Below are 18,790 nucleotides of genomic sequence, written 5' to 3'. Positions count from 1 at the left end.
TTCTCAAACCTGTTCACTGTTCACGCAGTGGGAGGTGATGGATGATTTGCTCGGGCTGGCCCTGAGCAAGGGGACTGGTGAGTCAGAAGCGATTGGGAAATGACTCTTCTGCCTTATGAATCACCTGGCATGCTCAAAGATACAGATTCCTGGATCTCATTCCCACATGACGGCTCTCAGTAAGTTTGGCAGGCCGGAATCTGCGCCATTCAGTTAGCTGGGTGATTTTGATGTCGGGCTAGAACTAGAGAGAAGTTGTCAGGGTGCCGGTACCCAGAGTCTCTGTGTGTGAGCCTACTAAGGGAAGGCACCCTCTTCCAGGACCAGTGAGAGAAGGACCCTAGGCATGTGGCTGGGGATCAAGCCCAGGCTAGATGTCACCCCCCTCTCACGTCCCCCTTGACCAGCACCCTCTGCAGAGTACAGCTCACCAACCATACCCCACGAGCCTCAGCAGGGGAAGGAAGGCTCTGGAAACTCTGTCCTTCTCAGGTGCCTGAGACCACGAACCCCTGGTGGAAAGGGGCTAAAGGAAAAAGAAATTACTAGTAACTTAAAAATGGGGCTTTTTCTGATGTTAGCAAGCCACACTTTGACTCAAAAGGGAGGCCCGTGTATGTGTTTGTAGGAGGTGGAGGGAGCATCACCCTGTGAGCTCTCAGGCTAGTGCGTAGGACCGTCTGATGTGATAAAGAACCCGCACCGAGGCAGGCCCCGAGTCTGGAGCCAGGCACCTGATTTTGATGTGCCCTAACCTCCTCATTGGTAAAATGGAGATGATCCCAGTGCCCACCCAAGAAGGTTCCCATAGGGCTACAGAGATTGTGTGTGTGAGGCTCTAAGTCCCTGACCACTATTGCTATGATGGTAACACCAGCAGGCAGGCATCGTGGTCCCTGGCCGGTCCTCTGCTCACCGTTTCGGCCTTTCCTCTTTGGCACCATTATCCCTCGTCTTCTGACACACATCCCTCACCCCAGCCGGGCTGGGCTGCATCCTAGTTCCAACACAAGCCAATCCCCGACCTCTTCTCCACAGTTCAGTCCAGACCTTCCAGGGCCCCCTCTGCATGTCGACCCCTCTGCCCTGCACTGTTGGCTGGTTGTGATGGCACTGATCAGCGGTGCGAGCCTGTGCAGGGGTGAGGGGCGGGGGGCGGTCCTTTGCCGTGTCGATCCATCGAGGGCTTCTGTGTAAGTGGCTCTCACGCAGCTGCTGCGGAAGTACAGAGGTGTGTAAGGCACCCGCCCTTGGGAGCTTACTGCAAGGTGGGCATAATAAGCAATATCAAGAAAAATGATAGCACTTGTAGACAAGTGATTAGAACAGGGATGCAAAACCATGCCTCAGCACCCCACAGCGCCGTGCTCCTGCCCCAGGCAGGTTTTCTACTACCTAGTGCCTTCCAGGAGGCAGGACCCAGGCCTTCCTCACCCCCTGCCCACCCCACATCTCCTGACGCCCCCCGGATGATGTTGTGTAGCAGATGGGCACTCAATACAGGTTCACCACACGGCCTACTGAAAGGCCTTACCACCTGTGTTGACCTGGGCAAAGTGAAGGCTCTGAACATGTGCATCTTTATTGGGGTGCATTCACCCACTTATTCTTCCCCCGGCCTCCCCAGGAATTGCGCCAGTACCTGTCCAACCTTGCTGACCAGTGCACCAGCGAGAACAACGCTGTGGACATGCCCCTCGTCATCATCCTCGACAACCTGCATCACGTCAGCTCCCTGGGCGAGATCTTCAATGGGCTGCTCAACTGCAAGGACCATAAATGGTAAAGGGCAGCTCCCAACCCCATGGCCCCCAGAGGACGGTGGCCACGGGATGTGTGCTGCACGGGCACGGTGCCCACACAGCCCGGGCTCCGCGTGGGGGCGGGGGAGGCAAGCAGCCATCTGCCTGCACCTGCCGGCGCCACGGGCTTCCGTGAGCACCTTCCCTGGCTTGCCTTTGACTCACAGGGCCTTCTTTTCCTTCCTGTCCCCACAGCCCTTACATAATCGGCACAATGAACCAGGCTACCTCGTCTACTCCCAATCTGCAGCTTCATCACAACTTCAGGTAAGGCACTGCTGTTCGGGCGCCCATGTTGGCCGTCACGCTGAGCGTTTGCCCCGGCGTAACTCATTTCACTCCCACGACAGCCTCAAGGAGTTGGCTAGCTTTATCTTGCAACTGGGGACGGGGAGGCTGAGAAAATTGATTCACGTGGGGTCACCTGGCCGGTCGGTGGCAGAGCTGAGACGGAAGCCCAGGTCTCCCTGAGTCTCCGCCCCGGGGTAGCCGTGTCAAGGCCGCGGCTCTGGGCTTGCCCACCCCCCTCACGTCCCCGGTGATGCATCTCTCCGCCCCAAGTGATGATCATGAGCAGCGCAAGCTCTTGCTTATGAGCGTCCCCTCAGAGCTGTGGGCCTTTGCGCTCCAGCTGCTGGGAGTCCCTCTGCCCCGGCCCTGTACTGGGGTGCGGTCACTGCTGGGATGTGGGAGGGACTGTCCAGCTCGGTCGTGCAAGGTCCTGTTGCTGCTGGCCTTGCCATGGCTGGCTGCCCTCTGCCCTGCGCCACCTCCCAGGTGACTGCACACCCCCCCACCGCCCCCCAGGCCCTGGGATGCGGCTGAGAAGCCACTCTGGGGTAGGTCCCTGGCGCTTTTCCACTGGCCATCTGCAGACATCTCTGAGGGAAATCTATTGAAAGCAGACCCGAACTGTGATCATCAGAAGTGGCGACTCCCCCAGGCCCGAGCTCATGGCCGCCTCTGCATCCAGGCTGTCCTGTCTCGTCCGTGCTTTCTCCTCCTGCCCCACCACCACGGCTCCCAGCACACCGTCGCTGCAACCGCGGTGCCTGCCCGCAGCTCGGCTCCCTGCAGGCCATCTGCTGTGCCGGTGGCAGCTGAGTGAGCGTTCTAGAATTCAGATCTGACCAGAAAACCCTCATGCTTAAACTCCTTCGGGGGCTCCCCATGGCCTCCAAAATGGAATCAGACTCCGTAGGTTGGCAGGTCCGAACACTGAATTACACTGGTCACACTGAATCTCTGGCAGGTTCCCCGAACACCCCACGCGCCTGTGCAGATGCGGCAGCCTGGTCTCCACCCTGACCCCAGCCCCCTCCTGGTCTCAGACATCCCCTCCTCTGGGAGGCTTCTCTGATTCCCTGGGGTTTGTCACAGCTCATTCCTCTGTTTGCTTATCTACTTCCTCCACTAGACCGTGTGCTTCTGGGGAACGGGGCCTGCGTCTTAGTCTTCATTACAGCTCCAGGGGCCAGCTCACAGCCTGACTTCCAGCACAAGAGGCAGCAGGCTCAGTGGTTAGAGCTCAGACTCTGGAGCTGGACCATCCTCGTCCTGATCTTAGCCCTTCTATATTAAAGAGCTGTTTGATCTTGGATAAGTTGTACAACCTGTCTGTGCCTCAGCATTCCCATCTGTGAAATGGGGATGGCTGTCGTAGCTCTGTCACAGGGCCGTCACGACGAATTGGGTGCACTATAGGGCCTGTCCTAGTAACTCCAGATCTAATGAGCTTTGACTGGGGAGGCTGGCATCGTTTTTATCAGTCATCATCATCGAAAAGTATTGCTGACTCTCCTCCAGGTGGGTGCTTTGTGCCAACCACACGGAGCCCGTGAAGGGCTTCCTCGGCCGGTTCCTGAGGCGGAAGCTCATGGAAACAGAGATCAGTGGGCGAGTGCGGAATATGGAGCTGGTAAAAATCATCGACTGGATTCCCAAGGTCTGGCATCACCTCAACCGCTTCCTGGAGGCTCACAGCTCCTCAGACGTCACCATAGGTAGGTGGGAGGCCAGGCAGGGGACAGGCACTGCTCCTGGAGCTCTGGCCGCCTCAGATGCGTGTCCTCGGGGCCCTGGCCGGGACAGCACCTGGCAGGCACAAGTCAGCTGGATGCCGCACTGTCCACACGGGTGAGAAGGGGACAGAGGGACCATCACAGCCCAGGGCAGACCCCCGGACTGCCAGTCATCTGCATCCAGTGCTGTGTCCCTTTCCTCGTCTTTGCACAGCAGACCAGGGCTGATCAGCTGCAGAGCGATGCATCCAGCCCAGGCTGATGCAAAAACTGCCGGCTCTGTGAAGAGCCCCCAGTGCAGGGCTCCCCTAAGCTCAAGCCATCCGGCCACATTGGCTCCGCTTTAAAAATAAAATGCTATCAACGTTCCCAAAGCTTAGGGTTCAGAGAAAAAAAGACCGCTGATCATCCCACCATGTTAACATAATGTTAATTTGAACTTCTGTTTTCTGTTCTTGTCCAGACATGTAGCTTTGTGTAGTTGCAAATATAGCGTGCACACAGGATGCTCATTTTTTTTATTTTACATTGTCCGCTGAGCATCTGTGTTGCTACTCCATTTTCACAGTCCTTCCCAAAGGCTGCAGAGTAATCAAAGTGGCTGTACCATCGTTTGCGTAACCATTTCTCTTCTCGGACACTGAGTGCACTTCTGTTTCCAACGGTCAGGGTTCATCCTACTGCAGTGAACATCTCTCTCCATAAAGCCTCTCCTCTCTTTTGGGTGATTTCCTGGGAGGGGAGAGAGATCCCAGGGAAGCGGTACTTCTGCTGTCATTCAGAAAATCACAGGGTCCCTCCTGTGGGGTTTGTTCAGACCGTGGCTTCTCTTAACCCCCCAGTTTCAGCTCTGATGGACTTTCCCTGTGGTCCCCAGGCCCCCGGCTCTTCCTGTCATGCCCCATCGATGTGGATGGCTCCAGGGTGTGGTTCACCGACTTGTGGAACTACTCGATTATCCCCTATCTCCTGGAAGCCGTCAGAGAAGGACTCCAGGTGAGGAGCGTGCTTGCCACAGGCCTCCTCAGAATTGGGGGCGGGACGGGGGGACTGTTCTGGTGACCCGATGAGTTGTCTGTATCTCCTCCGTTAGACGTCTGACTGACATGGGGTGACAGCCCCTCACGGGGGAGGCCATCAGTCTGGCACAGAGTAGGACGTACTTAGCTACGTATCTTGGCTCCGCCACTGTTCATGTGTGACCCCAGGCAAGTTGTTCAGCCTCTCTGTGCCCTAGTGCCCTGGCTGATAGAAGAGGAGAATGACCATCCTCCACCACAAGCAGTTACTGCGAGGGTTAAATGCAGTCATGGCCATAAAGCGCCCAGCACAGCAAGCGCACAAGAAATGGAAGCGTGCAGTTTGCGAAGTAGTCTCCTCTCTGCTATTTGACTCAAGCCTGCCTTAGTTCTGGGACTTGAGCAGAGGTTTTTTTTTTTTTTTTTTTGGTCTCCATTTTTCAGGAGAGGAAAATTAAGGCTCAGAGAGAGTAAGTGGGTTGCCCAAGGTCATAAAAAGGACACTTGAAGAAGCTGAGATTGGAGTCCAGTCCTCTAACTCGAATTCCAGGTTCTGAGGCCTCGGCCCCATAGCACTCACTACCTGCCACCCAGATACCCTCACCCGCCCACTCTGCCTCCCCCCACGACCCTGGGGCCCACGGGGCTGCAAGCCCCTACACTGCAGGGGCTGGAAGGCAGCATCCTTCACTTCTCATTCAGCCCAGCCTTGAATGCTAGGGCGGGCTTAGCATTAAATTGGAGCTTGCACCAGTGACACGGTTGAGTCTGGAGGCGGCTGTAGAAGTTTCTAGGCTTGCAGCACGCACACTGAGTAATGAGCAGGCATCAGGCACAGCTGAAGAGTCTAGGAACCAGCCGGGTTCCCAAGGGCTCCTTGGTTTCCTCCACGCTGGGCAGCTGGAGACCCAGGAGGCTGCTGTGGGCCGGTGGAGGGCACGGGAGGGGGCACACCCACGTGCGTGTATGGGGTACAGCCCGTTCGGGGCCGCAGTGTGTGTGTCACTGCACCTGGCGGGTGTGTAGCCGCTTTGTGCCGTGCAGCAGCCCGTGGTTTCAGAGGCTGCCGGGACGGCAAGAACTGGGAAAGGAACGTACCGTGCCTCTTGCAGCTCCTGCCTCACCGAGCTGGAGCACGGCTGTCCCGCAAATGCAGGCTGCCTTGGGGCAATCGAGGTGCACCTGAAGGCAGACTAGCAAGCAGATAGGCAGTCCCTTGGTCAGCCCCAAATCACTGGTTAGTCGCACGCAAAGACCGTTCACTGACAGCAGCCTTTCTCCTGTGTCACGTGGCTTTCGTAAAGCAAGGTGTGAGGGATTTCAGATCTTTGCAGTAGAATCTCCCTAGGTAGATAAATTCACTGACCTGGGTCAGCGGACCCTAGTTTAGTCTTTAATCAGATGATCTGTCCGTGCCGCAAACCCAAGGAGCTGTGCAGTCATTCCTGTTTTCTTGGGCCAGTGGAGGCATCTCCCACATGCTGGATTCTTGAAGTCAGTTTCATTTCAGAAGCCCCCTCCTCCGTTCTCCTTCAGTGGCTTTCCTGGGGCTGTGCTGTGCCCGGCACCTCTGGGGGACCCCCATGCTGCTCAAAAGAAGGAAGGGAATTAGAGGAAGTGCGCCATTGCCTCTTATTTCTGCCTCGCCTCTCACCTGTTCATCTGCTTCTTCTTTGCTCCAAATGTATCTTGTGATGAGGGATAGGCAGTGACCTCAGGGCGTGTTTGGAAGAACCCATGGGCTCTGTTGGTTAAGGGCCGGCCTCCCTTGCGCAGTGAAGCACAAACCATGAGTGGGGAGACACAAGGAGTACTCCAGCCTTGAACTACACATCAACTGGCCCCCTGTCGGTCCTCACCCAGGATGGACATGCCAGGACCCTGCTCCTTTCGACTTGAATTTCAAAGAAAGCCTTCAGGGCACGGCCATAAAGGTGGAGTCCAAATGCCCTTCCTGGGGCTCATGGTAAAAGAGCACTGGGTCTCTTTCCCACTAAGAGCACGGAGGCCACGGGTTGAAAGGATTTGGGGATGGCTATAGAACGTTCCGTCTGGGGCAGGGAACAGAGACATGCCACCATCTCATGGGACTTACCAGTTCAGCGTGAAGCAAAAAAAAGTCATTGCTTCCCTGCGCTGTGAGGTCATTTGAAAGACCATCCTTCAAGAGTGTGGGAGCAAGCAGGGGGGGAGGCAGCAGAATTAGCATTTTACCAAGTTGCTCAAAAGTGAGCCACCTTGCCCCAAACCTGTGACCTCATCATCCTGAGGAGCCCAGGAAAACCCCCAGAATCTACTGATTCATGAGGAAACCTGGTGTGTTCTTCAGGCCTCTGGTTTTGAAGGAAAGTCTGCTGACGTTGATTGAGGGTCTGCTACTTGCTGGGCCCTGCGAGGGGCCTGACGTGCACGATCCCTTTTAGTTCCAGCAGCTCAAAGAGTACCTCATAAACGAGGAAACCAGGTTCACAAGAGTTTTTACTGTTACCCAAGGTCACTCACTGGGGTGTGATGAGCCAGCATTGGGGCCAGGTCTGGCTGACTCCTCCGTTACTTCTGGGATTTTCAAGCTGTTCTGAGGACCCCCTAACTTCCAGAAGCCTCAGGTGGTTCAGGGAACGAAGTATTGTGTTTCATAGGGTGGTTTTCTACAGAAGATTTCATTTAACAAAAGGATTCCTCTGTTTTTAAAAAAAAAAAAAAGTTCGATTCCCCACTCCCCCTGTGTTACCCTGAGTCCCTGTTAACTGTGTGCTAGATGCTGTGCGAGGCCACTCCTCACGGGACCCTGTGAGGGGAGCGAGTGGCCGTGAGGGGACTGTGGTTCAGAGCAGGCAAGCATGGCCTCCCGGCGGCTCCGCACATTCTGTGGAGTCAGGAGGCTCACAGAGGCCCCGGTATTCGTTTCCGTCGTCTCAGCCCACAGCTCCTGAGCCGTAGGGGAAGGTGAATGTCCCATCTGCCTGTCTCTCTGTCCAGCTGTCTCTGCTGCTTCCCAGAGCTGCTCAGGGCTCTGCTGCAGTGGGCCGAGGAGCTTTTATGGTAATTCCTTCGCCTGCCACAGTCCTGACCCAGCCATTCATCACCTGGTCTTGAACACGTCTAGTGGCAAGCGTGGAAGCTTGTAAAAATATTTTCTGTTCTTGCAGATGACGTTCACATGCGCCCAATGTACATTTATCTTATGACTCAGTTCCCAGTCCTGCTCCCCTTTGGAGCCATCATTGTAAATATTTGCCAAAGTGTCTGAAGTCTATAGAGCAACTCAAAGGACCTGTGTTCTCCTGGTGGGCAGGGAAGAGCGTTGGGCCATTTATCGGATGACCCAACCTGCTCTGAGACCCTGGGCAAGTCTCCTGTCTGTAGGTTCCCTGTCTGTGATCTGAGCAGCTTAGACTAGAAGAGTATTTTCTCCGGCTGGCTTCTGTGGAGCCCAGAAGGTCCTCAGGCTACTCAGTGGTAGGGTCAGGGGAAGAGCAAGTATTTGAAAACCTCTGGGCCATATTATGTCTAAGGACTGGATGAGCTCCACATCCCAGCCTCTTGCTCTGCAGCCCTGAGCCTCTCCTCCTCCATACTGGCTCCGGAAGTAAGGCCCTGGTTCAGCCTCACGCGTGAGGCCTGGCTTGGGAAATGTGGCCCAAACCTCCCTCTGGAGGGAGAAGCTTCTAAAATTGCAGGAATGTTTCTGATGGAGAGCAGCCTTCTTCAGTTCTGAATATGCCCCAAATGCTTGTGTGCTCCCTCCCTTCCTGGCTTGCACACACGTGCACACGCCCTCACCTTCACGTCATCCCTTCTCGCTCGGACCAGGAACAGCCTTTAGGACACCAGACTGAATCCTCAGGCCCGAGACTCACTGCTGCCCCAGGTGAAGGAAGATTTAGTGACAGACAGGGTCAGGGTGCTAGACGGGAGGGGTGCAGGCGTCTGAGAAAGCAGTGAGGTCACAGGAGGGTGTGCGTGTCTTGAGCGCAGGAAGAGCTAGTCACTAATGGGGAGGGACGGGTAAGCCCCTGGGCCATGCGGGCAGGGTGGGTGGCTTCCCCGACAAATCAGACGTCAAGGTCAGAGGTACCGTAGGCCCCCGTGAATCACCCAGCTGACACACCCTTGTCTGGTGGACAGCCTGGTCTGCCTCTCCCTACTCTGGTTTTGGCTGAGTCATGGCTCTTGTCTCTTGCTGATACCAGGTGGACTCGGTCAGGAGGGGCGGAGAGGGGAAGAAAGGCCCGGACAAGGAAGCTGAGGTCCCGCGTTTGAATCCAGCTCCACTCCATAACCTTTCACGGCTGGCCTTCCTGTTTAGACCCTGACGACCCCATCCAGTAAACAAGGCCAGGGGACTCCAGTTCCTTCCAGCTGGGGCAGCCTAGGACCTGGATAGGTGTGATCTGGTCAGTCAGAGCTCAGCTCTGTTCTGGTAGCAAGTCCTCTCTCCCCTCTCTCCTGTAGGAGTTGTGGGAGGGCGGAGGGAGCCGCCCTGCAGACGTGGTGGTTCAGGAGTCTTTGGTCTGTGTACCCCATGGCCCCCTGTCGAAGGGGTACTCCCCAGTGCTGGGCAAGCACACCTGCCACGCCTCAGACTCAGTGGTGCATGGAGGCGGACAGACTTGGATTCCTGTTCTTCTGCCTTTCCTCCCTGGGCCTGTCCCCCTCATCTGGGAGACTCGGGCAGTCCTACTCCCCCTTGGAGTCACATGGCAGTTCTGCGCGGTATTTGTAAAACGCTGCTGACCCACCATCAGCTGTAAGATGGGGCAGCCGTGGTGGCATTAACAAGATGCAGACCGTATCCTATGCAGAGCCCCACCTGGGGACGGGCAGCGGCCCGGTTTCTGTCCTTGGAAGAGATTATAGATTTCTTGACATTGCTGGTAAAATCCACTGTAATAATCTTATCATTAAATAGTGAAGGCTTAAAAAAAGGCCTTAAATTAAGTGATAACATAGTTTCCCGTCAGTTGTTCCGGACAGTTTTGAAGGATAATAGTTGAAAGACTTAAAATTCCAATACCCGTGCGTAACCTCGGTTAACAGGGTGCTGTTTTGAAAGTGACCAGCGCTGCTGTGAGGGGCTCTGAGAGTCTGAGCTGCTTCAGGAAATGGGGTTTTATTGGACCAGGGCTGTCGGTGACCCCCACTGTGGTGTTGATGCCCGGCGCACGATCGGTGTCGGAGGTCACCTTCAGGGGTCCACCCCATGGGATACTAGAGCCGACTCGTGTGAGCCGAGGGTCAGCACCTCCTTCCAACTCCCAAGTTCAGTGCTACCATATTGGTGGTTTGAAATTGGCCATAGGAGGAGTATTTACACCACCGAAATTGGCACATGCTTCAAATCGTGCGGTTGGGGTCCCTCCCCGCAAGCAGCTACTTTTCAGATTGGATCAGCAAAGCGTAGAGTTTAGGGTGACTCGGTGAGACAGTGGCAGAGCGAAGATGGGGACCCGGGTCAGATGATGACTCCAAAGCCAGCACCTTTGACCCTCAGGTCACGTTGCCTTCAGTCTTGGCACATCAAGCTGTGGGTACCTCGGGTGGCTTCCTTCCTTAGAATTCTGGAAGCGCAGTTACTCCATCAGGGAAGGCATGATGCTGGGCTTGAGGAGGTTTCCGAAGGCTGCACAACCAGGGCTGCAGAGGAGGTCTCGGGCCAGTCCCAGACTATTCCTTCTTTGCCTGTTTTCAGCTCTATGGAAGGCGGGCCCCCTGGGAGGATCCCGCCAAGTGGGTGATGGACACCTACCCCTGGGCAGCCAGCCCACAGCAACACGAGTGGCCTCCCCTGCTGCAGCTCCGGCCTGAGGATGTCGGCTTCGACGGCTACTCCATGCCTCGGGAAGGGTCTGCGAGCAAGCAGATGCCCCCCAGCGATGCTGAAGGAGACCCACTGGTAAGTCTCCGCTCTCAGAGCAGCTCAGCATTTACTGAGCACTTACTGTATATTGGGCATGACGCAAGGCATGCTGGGAATAGAGACGTGACTGAGCCAGGGTCTCTCTTTGGAAGGCTGGACCCACCCCAAGGTTAGTCGCACTTTTGCCAGCGTTATCTCCCATGGGGTCAGTTTTTCACTATGGCCTTTAACCCTCTGAAATTTGTTCCGGTATAAGATAAAAGGTTACGAATGTGATTTTTCCCAACCTAAACGCCCCCCTCCCACTCTTTGCCCTCTGATTAGAGTACCAACTTTATCACGTACTGTCCTGCCCCATTCATCTCTCCCACTAGTGCCAGAGCAGAGGCGGAGATTGCTAAGGAGCAGAAGCCCGAACCGACTGATTAGACGCACACGCAGGGAGAGGTTTCAGGGCACGAGGGACTCCCAGAGGACAGGGAAGCCTGAATATGGGTCCCAAGGCCAGCGACCTGAGTTAAGTCTGTGTAACTGCCTGAGCTTCTTATTTACCCCCACCATTGCGAAAGCAAATAAAGGCCCTTTGAGAAGAACCTGGACCAGGGACAATAACACTATAATTATAGTGTTCTCTGCCTACCTAAGACCCATATACAGTTATACTGCAAAATTAGACCTAATAAATCAGAAGCTCTATTAAAGAAGGTGGAAGCACATACCCCAGAGCCTCCCGTACTTAAGTGACCATTATCATGCCTTCAATTTACCCTTGAGCTCCCTTGGCAGCTAAGGCAAGAGGAAAAACACAGCAGAAAATATGACTTGCATTACTTAATGAAAGAACATATTCATAAGGGATGCAGCAGAATTAAAAGACAGCTGACTTGTTCTTTCCCTGATGACTAATTGATTTGCTAGATAAAAATCATCATCATCGGGCGCCTGGGTGGCTCAGTTGGTTAAGCGACTGCCTTCGGCTCAGGTCATGATCCTGGAGTCCCTGGATCGAGTCCCGCATCGGGCTCCCTGCTTGGCAGGGAGTCTGCTTCTGCCTCTGACCCTCCCCCCTCTCATGTGTTGTCTCTCATTCTCTCTCTCTCAAATAAATAAATAAAATCTTTAAAAAAAAAAAAAAAATCATCATCATCATCATCATCATCATCGCTGCTTTGGCTTGTCTGCCATCCTCCTCACTGGCAGGAAGGAGCTGGGGTCCTGTTGAGCTTTCTTATAAACAGGAACTGTATTTTAAATGGGAGTTGTTATGTTACTATGCACAATCTAATGTACAGTGTTTACAACAATGGTTTTGCAGAAGAAAGGACCAGACTTGAAAACGCCATGTCTAACATGAATTATGGCTAAAGCCAGAGTCGTGGAGATGTTTCTGTGGTTGCAAGCTCATGAGCTCTTTCCTTACATAAAAATAGAATTTAGGAGATCTCTAGAGGAAAGCATGGCTCCCTCATCCCCAGACCCTCTTCTCTTACCCGGGAGTATTTGTGTAACTGACTAAACATAAGGGCATTTAGGTGAAACCTGGAGCTCTTGGAATAGTTACACAAAACTCTCCCTCCAGCCCCAGGTACCCCGAAGTGAGCTGTACCAGCTCAGGTGCCCCCACTATCAAGTAGATACTTGTGTTTCTCCCTCCCCAGGGCCCGAGGTCTCTTATTAACTGGTCTCTCTCTCCCTCATGAGACCGAGACCTCCAGGAGAAGAGGACTGACTCATTTTTGTTCGAGAACACACACTGTAAATACACTGGGGCTGTCTGATGAGTGAATAATCATGGCTGCCAAGGATTGCCCCTTGTACTTCGGCTCCACCTCTTCCCCAGTCATGGCTACACCAATAGGCACGGCTGATGGTGGTTCTGCGCCCTGGCTCACCCAAGGAGACTGCAAGGCATCCCGAGGGGCAGCTGGCTAGGAAGCAGCTGGATTTCATGCCCAGCTGCATCATGTCTTGGCCTTAGCTCAGAGAGACCCTACTTTCTAACTTACTTGCTATGTAAAATATAAAAGACACAATTTAAAGTTGCAAGTAAAATTAGTTCCTAGTTCTCCCTTTCACTCGCAGACAAATAACCAATAGACTGTAGACTGGGAAGGTCTCAGAACACTCTTTAAACTCTTAAAGTCAAATGATGATGATGATAGCAGATCTCTTTATTGAGCACTCCCTACGCGCCAGGCCCTTTTCTGAGGGTCTAATGCACATCCTGTCCTTTCATTGCCTCCTTCAACCCTGTGAGATACAGATGCTCCTGTTCTCTCTGCTCTGCACATGAGGACCTGGGGGCTCAGGTATGGTGGGTAATTTGCCCGGAGTTTCCTGCCTTGGAATTCAGGCCCCTCTGTGCTTCATGGCTCTGCTTGTAACTGCTGCTGTCCTTTACCTCCCCATGGCGGCCTCAGCAGGAGTGGGAGCACAGCCGGCTCCAGGCTGCCCTCTGGCCAGAGCCAGACATACCCGCGGGCTTGGTGCTCCCCGAAGGGGGAGCCATGTGCTTCAGATGTCAGCGGGGCCGAGCCAGCTTGACTGGCATCTCTACGCCGTCTGCGGGCTGTGCTTGGGTAAGGGGTAATCTGTGTCACTTGCAAATAAAGAATAAATTCTGTATTCCTAGAAGACTTCCTATTTTGTTTTCTGTGCTTGGCATATATTCACTCAATCCACACCCACAACGTCGTAGGACAGGTACGATTGTTCTCATGTGGCCAGTGAAGAAGCTGAGACACAAAAAGGTTAAGTAACTTACCCAAGGTTATGCGGCTCGTAAGTGGTAGAGACAGGACTGGAACCCCGAAGCCTGGCCCCGAGTCCACAGTTGGTTTTTTTTGTTGTTGTTTTTTTTTGTCTATGGCCTCCGCTGTGGGCTGCAAGCCGGGGTGCGTCTGGAGGACGTAGCGCAAGCTTGGAAAAGGCCAGAGGTGGACGGCGGCCAGGCTCAAAGCCGCTCACGCTCTTGCTCTCTCCCCAGATGAACATGCTGATGAGGCTGCAGGAGGCGGCCAACTACTCCAGCCCCCAGAGCTACGACAGCGACTCCAACAGCAACAGCCATCACGACGACATCCTGGACTCGTCCCTAGAATCGACTCTGTGACAGGGGCCAGCCCTGGAGCCTGCCCGCCTCCCCGCTCCCTGCCCTGCCCCACCTGCGTGCCCCGCACCTTCCTGAGCCAGCCCCCCGGCCGCGGCGCGAGAGCTGCAGGGATACCCAGACCCCTCCTCCTCCAGCCTCGACCTGGGTGCGGGCCTCCCAGGCCAGCCGCCTTGGCACCGCTCCCTTCCACAGGGAGACCTGCACTACCTTCTTGTTTATTTTCATTATCGTTTGCCTTGTTGCCGTGACCTCCCTAAGACACTGAAGGTACTTCTCGGGAAACGGTCGTCACCGTTGAAATGAAAAGGTTCTAAAGAAAGCAAACAAACAAACCAAGAACCCGCTTGGAAGCTCCTGAAACCAAACAGCATCCTGCGGCGAGCTACCCAGAGCGGAGAGACTGGAGCCACGCTGGAAATGCGGGCAACACAGCTTCCCCTGGGCACAGAGCCTCGGGCCTGGGTCTCGCCGCCAGCAGCCTGCATCTGCCTCCGCGCCTCCCCCGCGGCCGGCCGCCCAGACAGCTGGTGCTAACGGGGCGGGCGCCGCTGGGTCCCACTCGGCTGACTGCGCAGCTACGACGCAGGGACACCGCAGGGAAACACGAAGCGCGCTCGCTGTTTTGTTCTGCTTCTTAAATGGTGCTCTCCTTACCCGAGAGGTATTTTTGCCTGTTCCCGTTCAGCCCCACCTTCCAGACCCGTCAGCCTCCAGTCGATCCTGAGCGTGAGTGGAACGTGCGCGAGCGGATGTGGCCACGATGCAGACGGCCCGTGTGTACTTCCCCCTCCTGTCTCAATGAATCAGGTTTTTCTTTCTGCAAACACTGTGGACAGTGAGAATTGGTCTGTTTTGGAGAACTGGTTACCCCCTTGCAAATGAGGTTGAGTTTCCCCCCTTTTCTGACTCTTTGATTTTGAAGATTTTTTTCCTCCCCCCCCCCCCCCGCCCCCCCACCTTTGGTCAGAATCAGTCCTTTGGTGAAAGAAAGAACCGCAGGAGTTGAGTTTCGGTTTGGTCCTGCTGAGTTCTGGTTGTTCAGTTGTCCATCCTCATGGTTTTACACCTCGCCGCGCCCTGCTAGGGCCGGGGGTGGGGGGGAGGGGGGTCGCGTCCTTTCTAGTGGACCGGGACCCCATCCTCCACGCACGGGTGAGCGGGGACCTTGCCTTTCCTTCTCGTCCTCGAGGCTTCAGAACGCACATCAACACCTCAGGCGTGCCAGCCCCAACCTCAGGTGGGGTGCTGAGGTCACCTCGCACAAGACTTGCACTTTCCTCAGAACCAACGTGACACAACTCCACAAGGGGCCGGAGTCCGCTCCCTTTCAGAAGCCCCGGCCCCCGTCCGGACGAGTCTTGCCTGACCTCTTTGGTGCTGACCTTCCCAAAGCGATGCCTTACTGGTTTTGTACTAACCGTGTTCATTTATGAGTGTTGTGCCTGCCTGGGGTCCATTAGTTTTTTTGTTTATTTTCCCCATCAGAGCAAACAGGGCTAAAAAGTCATCTACTCATTAGGAGGACTCAAGTTGCTGTGACTTTTCTCATCCAAAAGACTCATTTGTGTGGATGCATGACCATGGGTAAAAGGAAAAAGGAGAAAAAAAAAAAAAAAAAGATGCATTTTTTTTTTTCTTTTAGGTTATCAGTCTCCAGCTAACACTCTGCCTGGACAGTGATCTGTCTGATGCAGGAAAAGGCAAAAGTTGCTACAAGTCTGCAAGGCATTGCTGATGCATACCCTGCTAGGATGTGTCTTCAACATACTGGTATTTCCTTTACAGAGAGTGCTAAAACTCTAAGTTGTTTGTTTCTGCTTTATAAAGAGAATCTTCATCGGACCCCAGTGGGGGTGTCTCTGTTAACAATCAGGGTTTTTATTCCACCTTTCACATTTCTATTTCTGAAGGTCCATCTCTGTACATTTTTTTTTCATTCACTTACCACAAGAACTTGACCTGAAACTGCTCGCATGACATTGGATGACACCATTTTCTTCCTCCTTAGAGGAAAAGGAGAAATGTGTCCCACTAGCTGGTGAATGGAAAAGCTCTCTGTGCTGTCCTTGCTTTCATCTCTGTAAACTCAGACTCTCTTGCGTGCAGCCTTCATTAGCCATCTGGATGTGTGAGTGTGTCTTGTTCTGTTTTGTTTTTTCATAAAAATTTTAAACCATGAATTTAGCCTGTGACCACGGGCCACACCCTGAGCCTTCTGGTAAACCTGAAGAGTGGTCCTTCTCAATCTGTTTCCCAACGATGACCTTACACGCTCATACTGTGAATTTGGGAGGAGGTAAAATGGACTTCTCCTTGGGGGCAGTTTTCCCAGTCACCTTGTGAGTAGACACCTGCCAATATTGTTTGAACCCCCCCCTTTTTTTTTAAATTGACACCTTTTCTGTCGTCTCCCCTCCTACAGACTTCCCTCCCACTGGGTCCAGGCTCAGAACCGAGACCTCTGTCCCTGGTACTGCCTAACTAGTGACCAGTGATTTCAAGTAGTGTAGCCCTTGTGTGATTCACAACTCCGTGTCCTTCCTAAAGTTTCGGGAAGCAGGGTTGTCTGACGTGCACATTTCTTATTTCGGTCATATTTTACTTTAGTGTCACTCACCTTTGACAAAGTGACTTTGTACTCATTTAGGGCTCTGTCCGAAATGCTTCCATTTTGCCTTTTTCTACAGTTAGGCTAATTTTGAAATGTATGAAATTCTATGCAACATTTATGTTGAGTTACCAATGGAAGCCAAAAGTCTTCTTCCCAAACTGCCAAGAATTATACAGGCCATAAATGAGATGGGAATATCTTTTAATTTAAGTTTGGGGGTGGGGGAGGGGTGGGACAAGGAATGAGACTTGCCTAGACCTTTGTTGTGTCTTGGGGACATTTTTTATTTCACTGTCGATGCTTCAACTTCGAAATTCTGTGTACTCAAATTTGATCGTGGCGAATCTACTTCAAAAGGAAAAAAAAATAATCCAGCTTTGTGGATATTAAATGGAAGGTTTGCTGTTTTAATCTAGTTGTTTCCAGTGGAGCAGTTTATGAAATATGTCCTATAAGATGTACATTTTTTCATTGTAACATAGAAATTGTAAATAATCGATTAAAGTGCTGCATTTTGATGAATTTTTTCTAGCCATTTTTAAAGAGAAAACTAGGAATTGAGTATTTTGTGTACGGTATGTTTCCTTCCTCCTTCCCTCCCGCCCTCCCTATTTAATTTTCATTTGTCATGAGGTTTTTGGATTTGCCAATGATCTACTGGAGATCATGCCCCACGTCATAGAGAATAAAGCTGATGATTGTACCAGTCTTAAATTATTCATGATTCAATAAAATTGATGCTTATTTATTCAGATTAGTGGTTTGGCTTTTCTGTGCTCGAGCAAGTCCTTGTCGGAGTTGAATTTCATGCCAACAGCAAGCCGTTCTTCCTTGGATAGCGCAAACAGGGAGAGCCCTGAAGCCGAGCAAACCTACCTTTGTCGCGAGACCATCGACGTCCATCCTCCCCTTCTCCGTTTCTCCTCTAACATGTTGCTACTTGTGTGGAGCTTATTGGAAATGCACAACTTCGGACTCCTCTCAAATTTTATGAATCCTTGGGGATCCTGCAGACATGCAGATTCTGCCTGGGTAGGTCCAGGGTGTGGCCAGAGATTCCTGGTTTCTAGCCTCCTCCCAGGTGATGCTGGTGCTCTGGGCCCTTCACGCTGGGAACAGCAGCCTCTATCGGTGTCCAGGCAGACTGCCGATCGACCCCTTGGCACAGGACAAAGGTTTAGTGTTTTTTTTAATGTATCGAATACCTATTAATAGCCAAATTGCTTTCCCAAATGCTCCAGTATAATCTGCAAAAGGACCCTGAGGAGGTAAATATTGCGACTTCCATTTTACAAGTGAACAAAACAGGCTCAGAGAAAACCACTTCCCGAGGCTCCTGTCCACTAAGAGGGGTGGTAGCTGGGAGGTCCAGCCCCATCTTCCAAATCCAAAGCTGGCCTTGCTGGGCTGCCTCTGATCTTAGGGGCCCCGTTCCACATAGCGGCTGGTGGCCATTGCAGGGCATGGACAGTGGGCGAGAAGATCACCTCTTAGCCTTCACTTTCAACAGCAACAACAAAAACTTTAAAGGCTTGAAGCGAGGCCTGTGGGTTCGTTGTGAAATTGATCCTCCACTGTGGACTCGGCTGCCAGTGACGTGAGAGGCCCAGCTCCTACCATGCACCACTGTGGCTCAGCCAAGGAGACAGAATCCAGAGGCTCAACAGTTTCTAAGGCCGGTCAGAAAGAATGAAGGGGAGCTGGAGCAATGGTTTGGCAGCTAGATACCCTGAATTTCTAAGATTTCCCATGTCAGATATTCTACCCATAGCTACACAGTCTGTTCTGATGTTCTCGAGGAAATAGGATCAGCACAGGTAAAGGGCAGGATGACTTCAAAACCGCCATATCCGGTTCTAAAACCCACGCCCTTTCGGCCACAGTCTCCTTGGGTTGGACTTTGAGGGGAGGCCTATGCATCCCTTCTACACCCGTTAGCTATTGCTGTGTAACAAATGATCCTCAAAACTTAGCAGCTTAAAACAACAAACATTTTTTCTCTGTGTGAAGCAGTAGTCATTGTGGCTTAGCTGGGTCTTCTGACTGGGACTTTCTCACAAGGCTGCAATCAGCAGGTCTTAAATATTTAAATACTAGAAGTAGGAACTATAGAAAGCATCATTTATTTTATTAAGTAATCTCTACACCCAGCGTAGGTAGGGCTTGAACTCACAAGCCCGAGATCAAGAGTTGCACGCTCCACTCACTGAGCCAGCCGGGTGCTCCAGAAAGCATCATACTTAATGATAAATGGTCAGATGTTTTCCTGCTTAGATTAGGAGGCAGATAAAGGTGATTCCTGTCAGCATTTAACATCACAGTAGAGACCCTAACCGGTAGAGTGAAGCAAGAGGATTGGAAAGGG

The 18,790-nt window shown here is 52.8% G+C and overlaps 1 protein-coding gene across 8 annotated transcripts in view; it reads left to right on the top strand.

Moving 5' to 3' along the window:
• NAV2 (neuron navigator 2) overlaps positions 1–17,179 on the top strand; it is a 711,830-nt gene extending 694,651 nt beyond the window's left edge. For 7 of the 8 annotated variants that reach the window (XM_078058306.1, XM_036077556.2, XM_078058305.1 and 4 more), the window contains 6 exons: positions 1,628–1,782; positions 1,998–2,069; positions 3,609–3,805; positions 4,701–4,819; positions 10,535–10,738; positions 13,689–17,179. In XM_078058306.1, coding sequence (XP_077914432.1) covers positions 1,628–1,782; positions 1,998–2,069; positions 3,609–3,805; positions 4,701–4,819; positions 10,535–10,738; positions 13,689–13,814 — 873 coding nt within the window. In that variant the 3' untranslated portion in view covers positions 13,815–17,179. Of the gene's footprint in view, positions 1–1,627; positions 1,783–1,997; positions 2,070–3,608; positions 3,806–4,665; positions 4,820–10,534; positions 10,739–13,688 lie in introns of those variants that run through there. The other variant, XM_078058307.1, reaches the window with a different exon arrangement.
• The last annotated feature ends 1,611 nt before the right edge of the window (positions 17,180–18,790 follow it).

Source organism: Halichoerus grypus, chromosome 11 (genome assembly GCF_964656455.1).
Source record: "Halichoerus grypus chromosome 11, mHalGry1.hap1.1, whole genome shotgun sequence".
NCBI classification, from domain to species: Eukaryota; Metazoa; Chordata; class Mammalia; order Carnivora; family Phocidae; genus Halichoerus; species Halichoerus grypus.
This window is presented reverse-complemented; position numbering and strand designations above follow the sequence as displayed.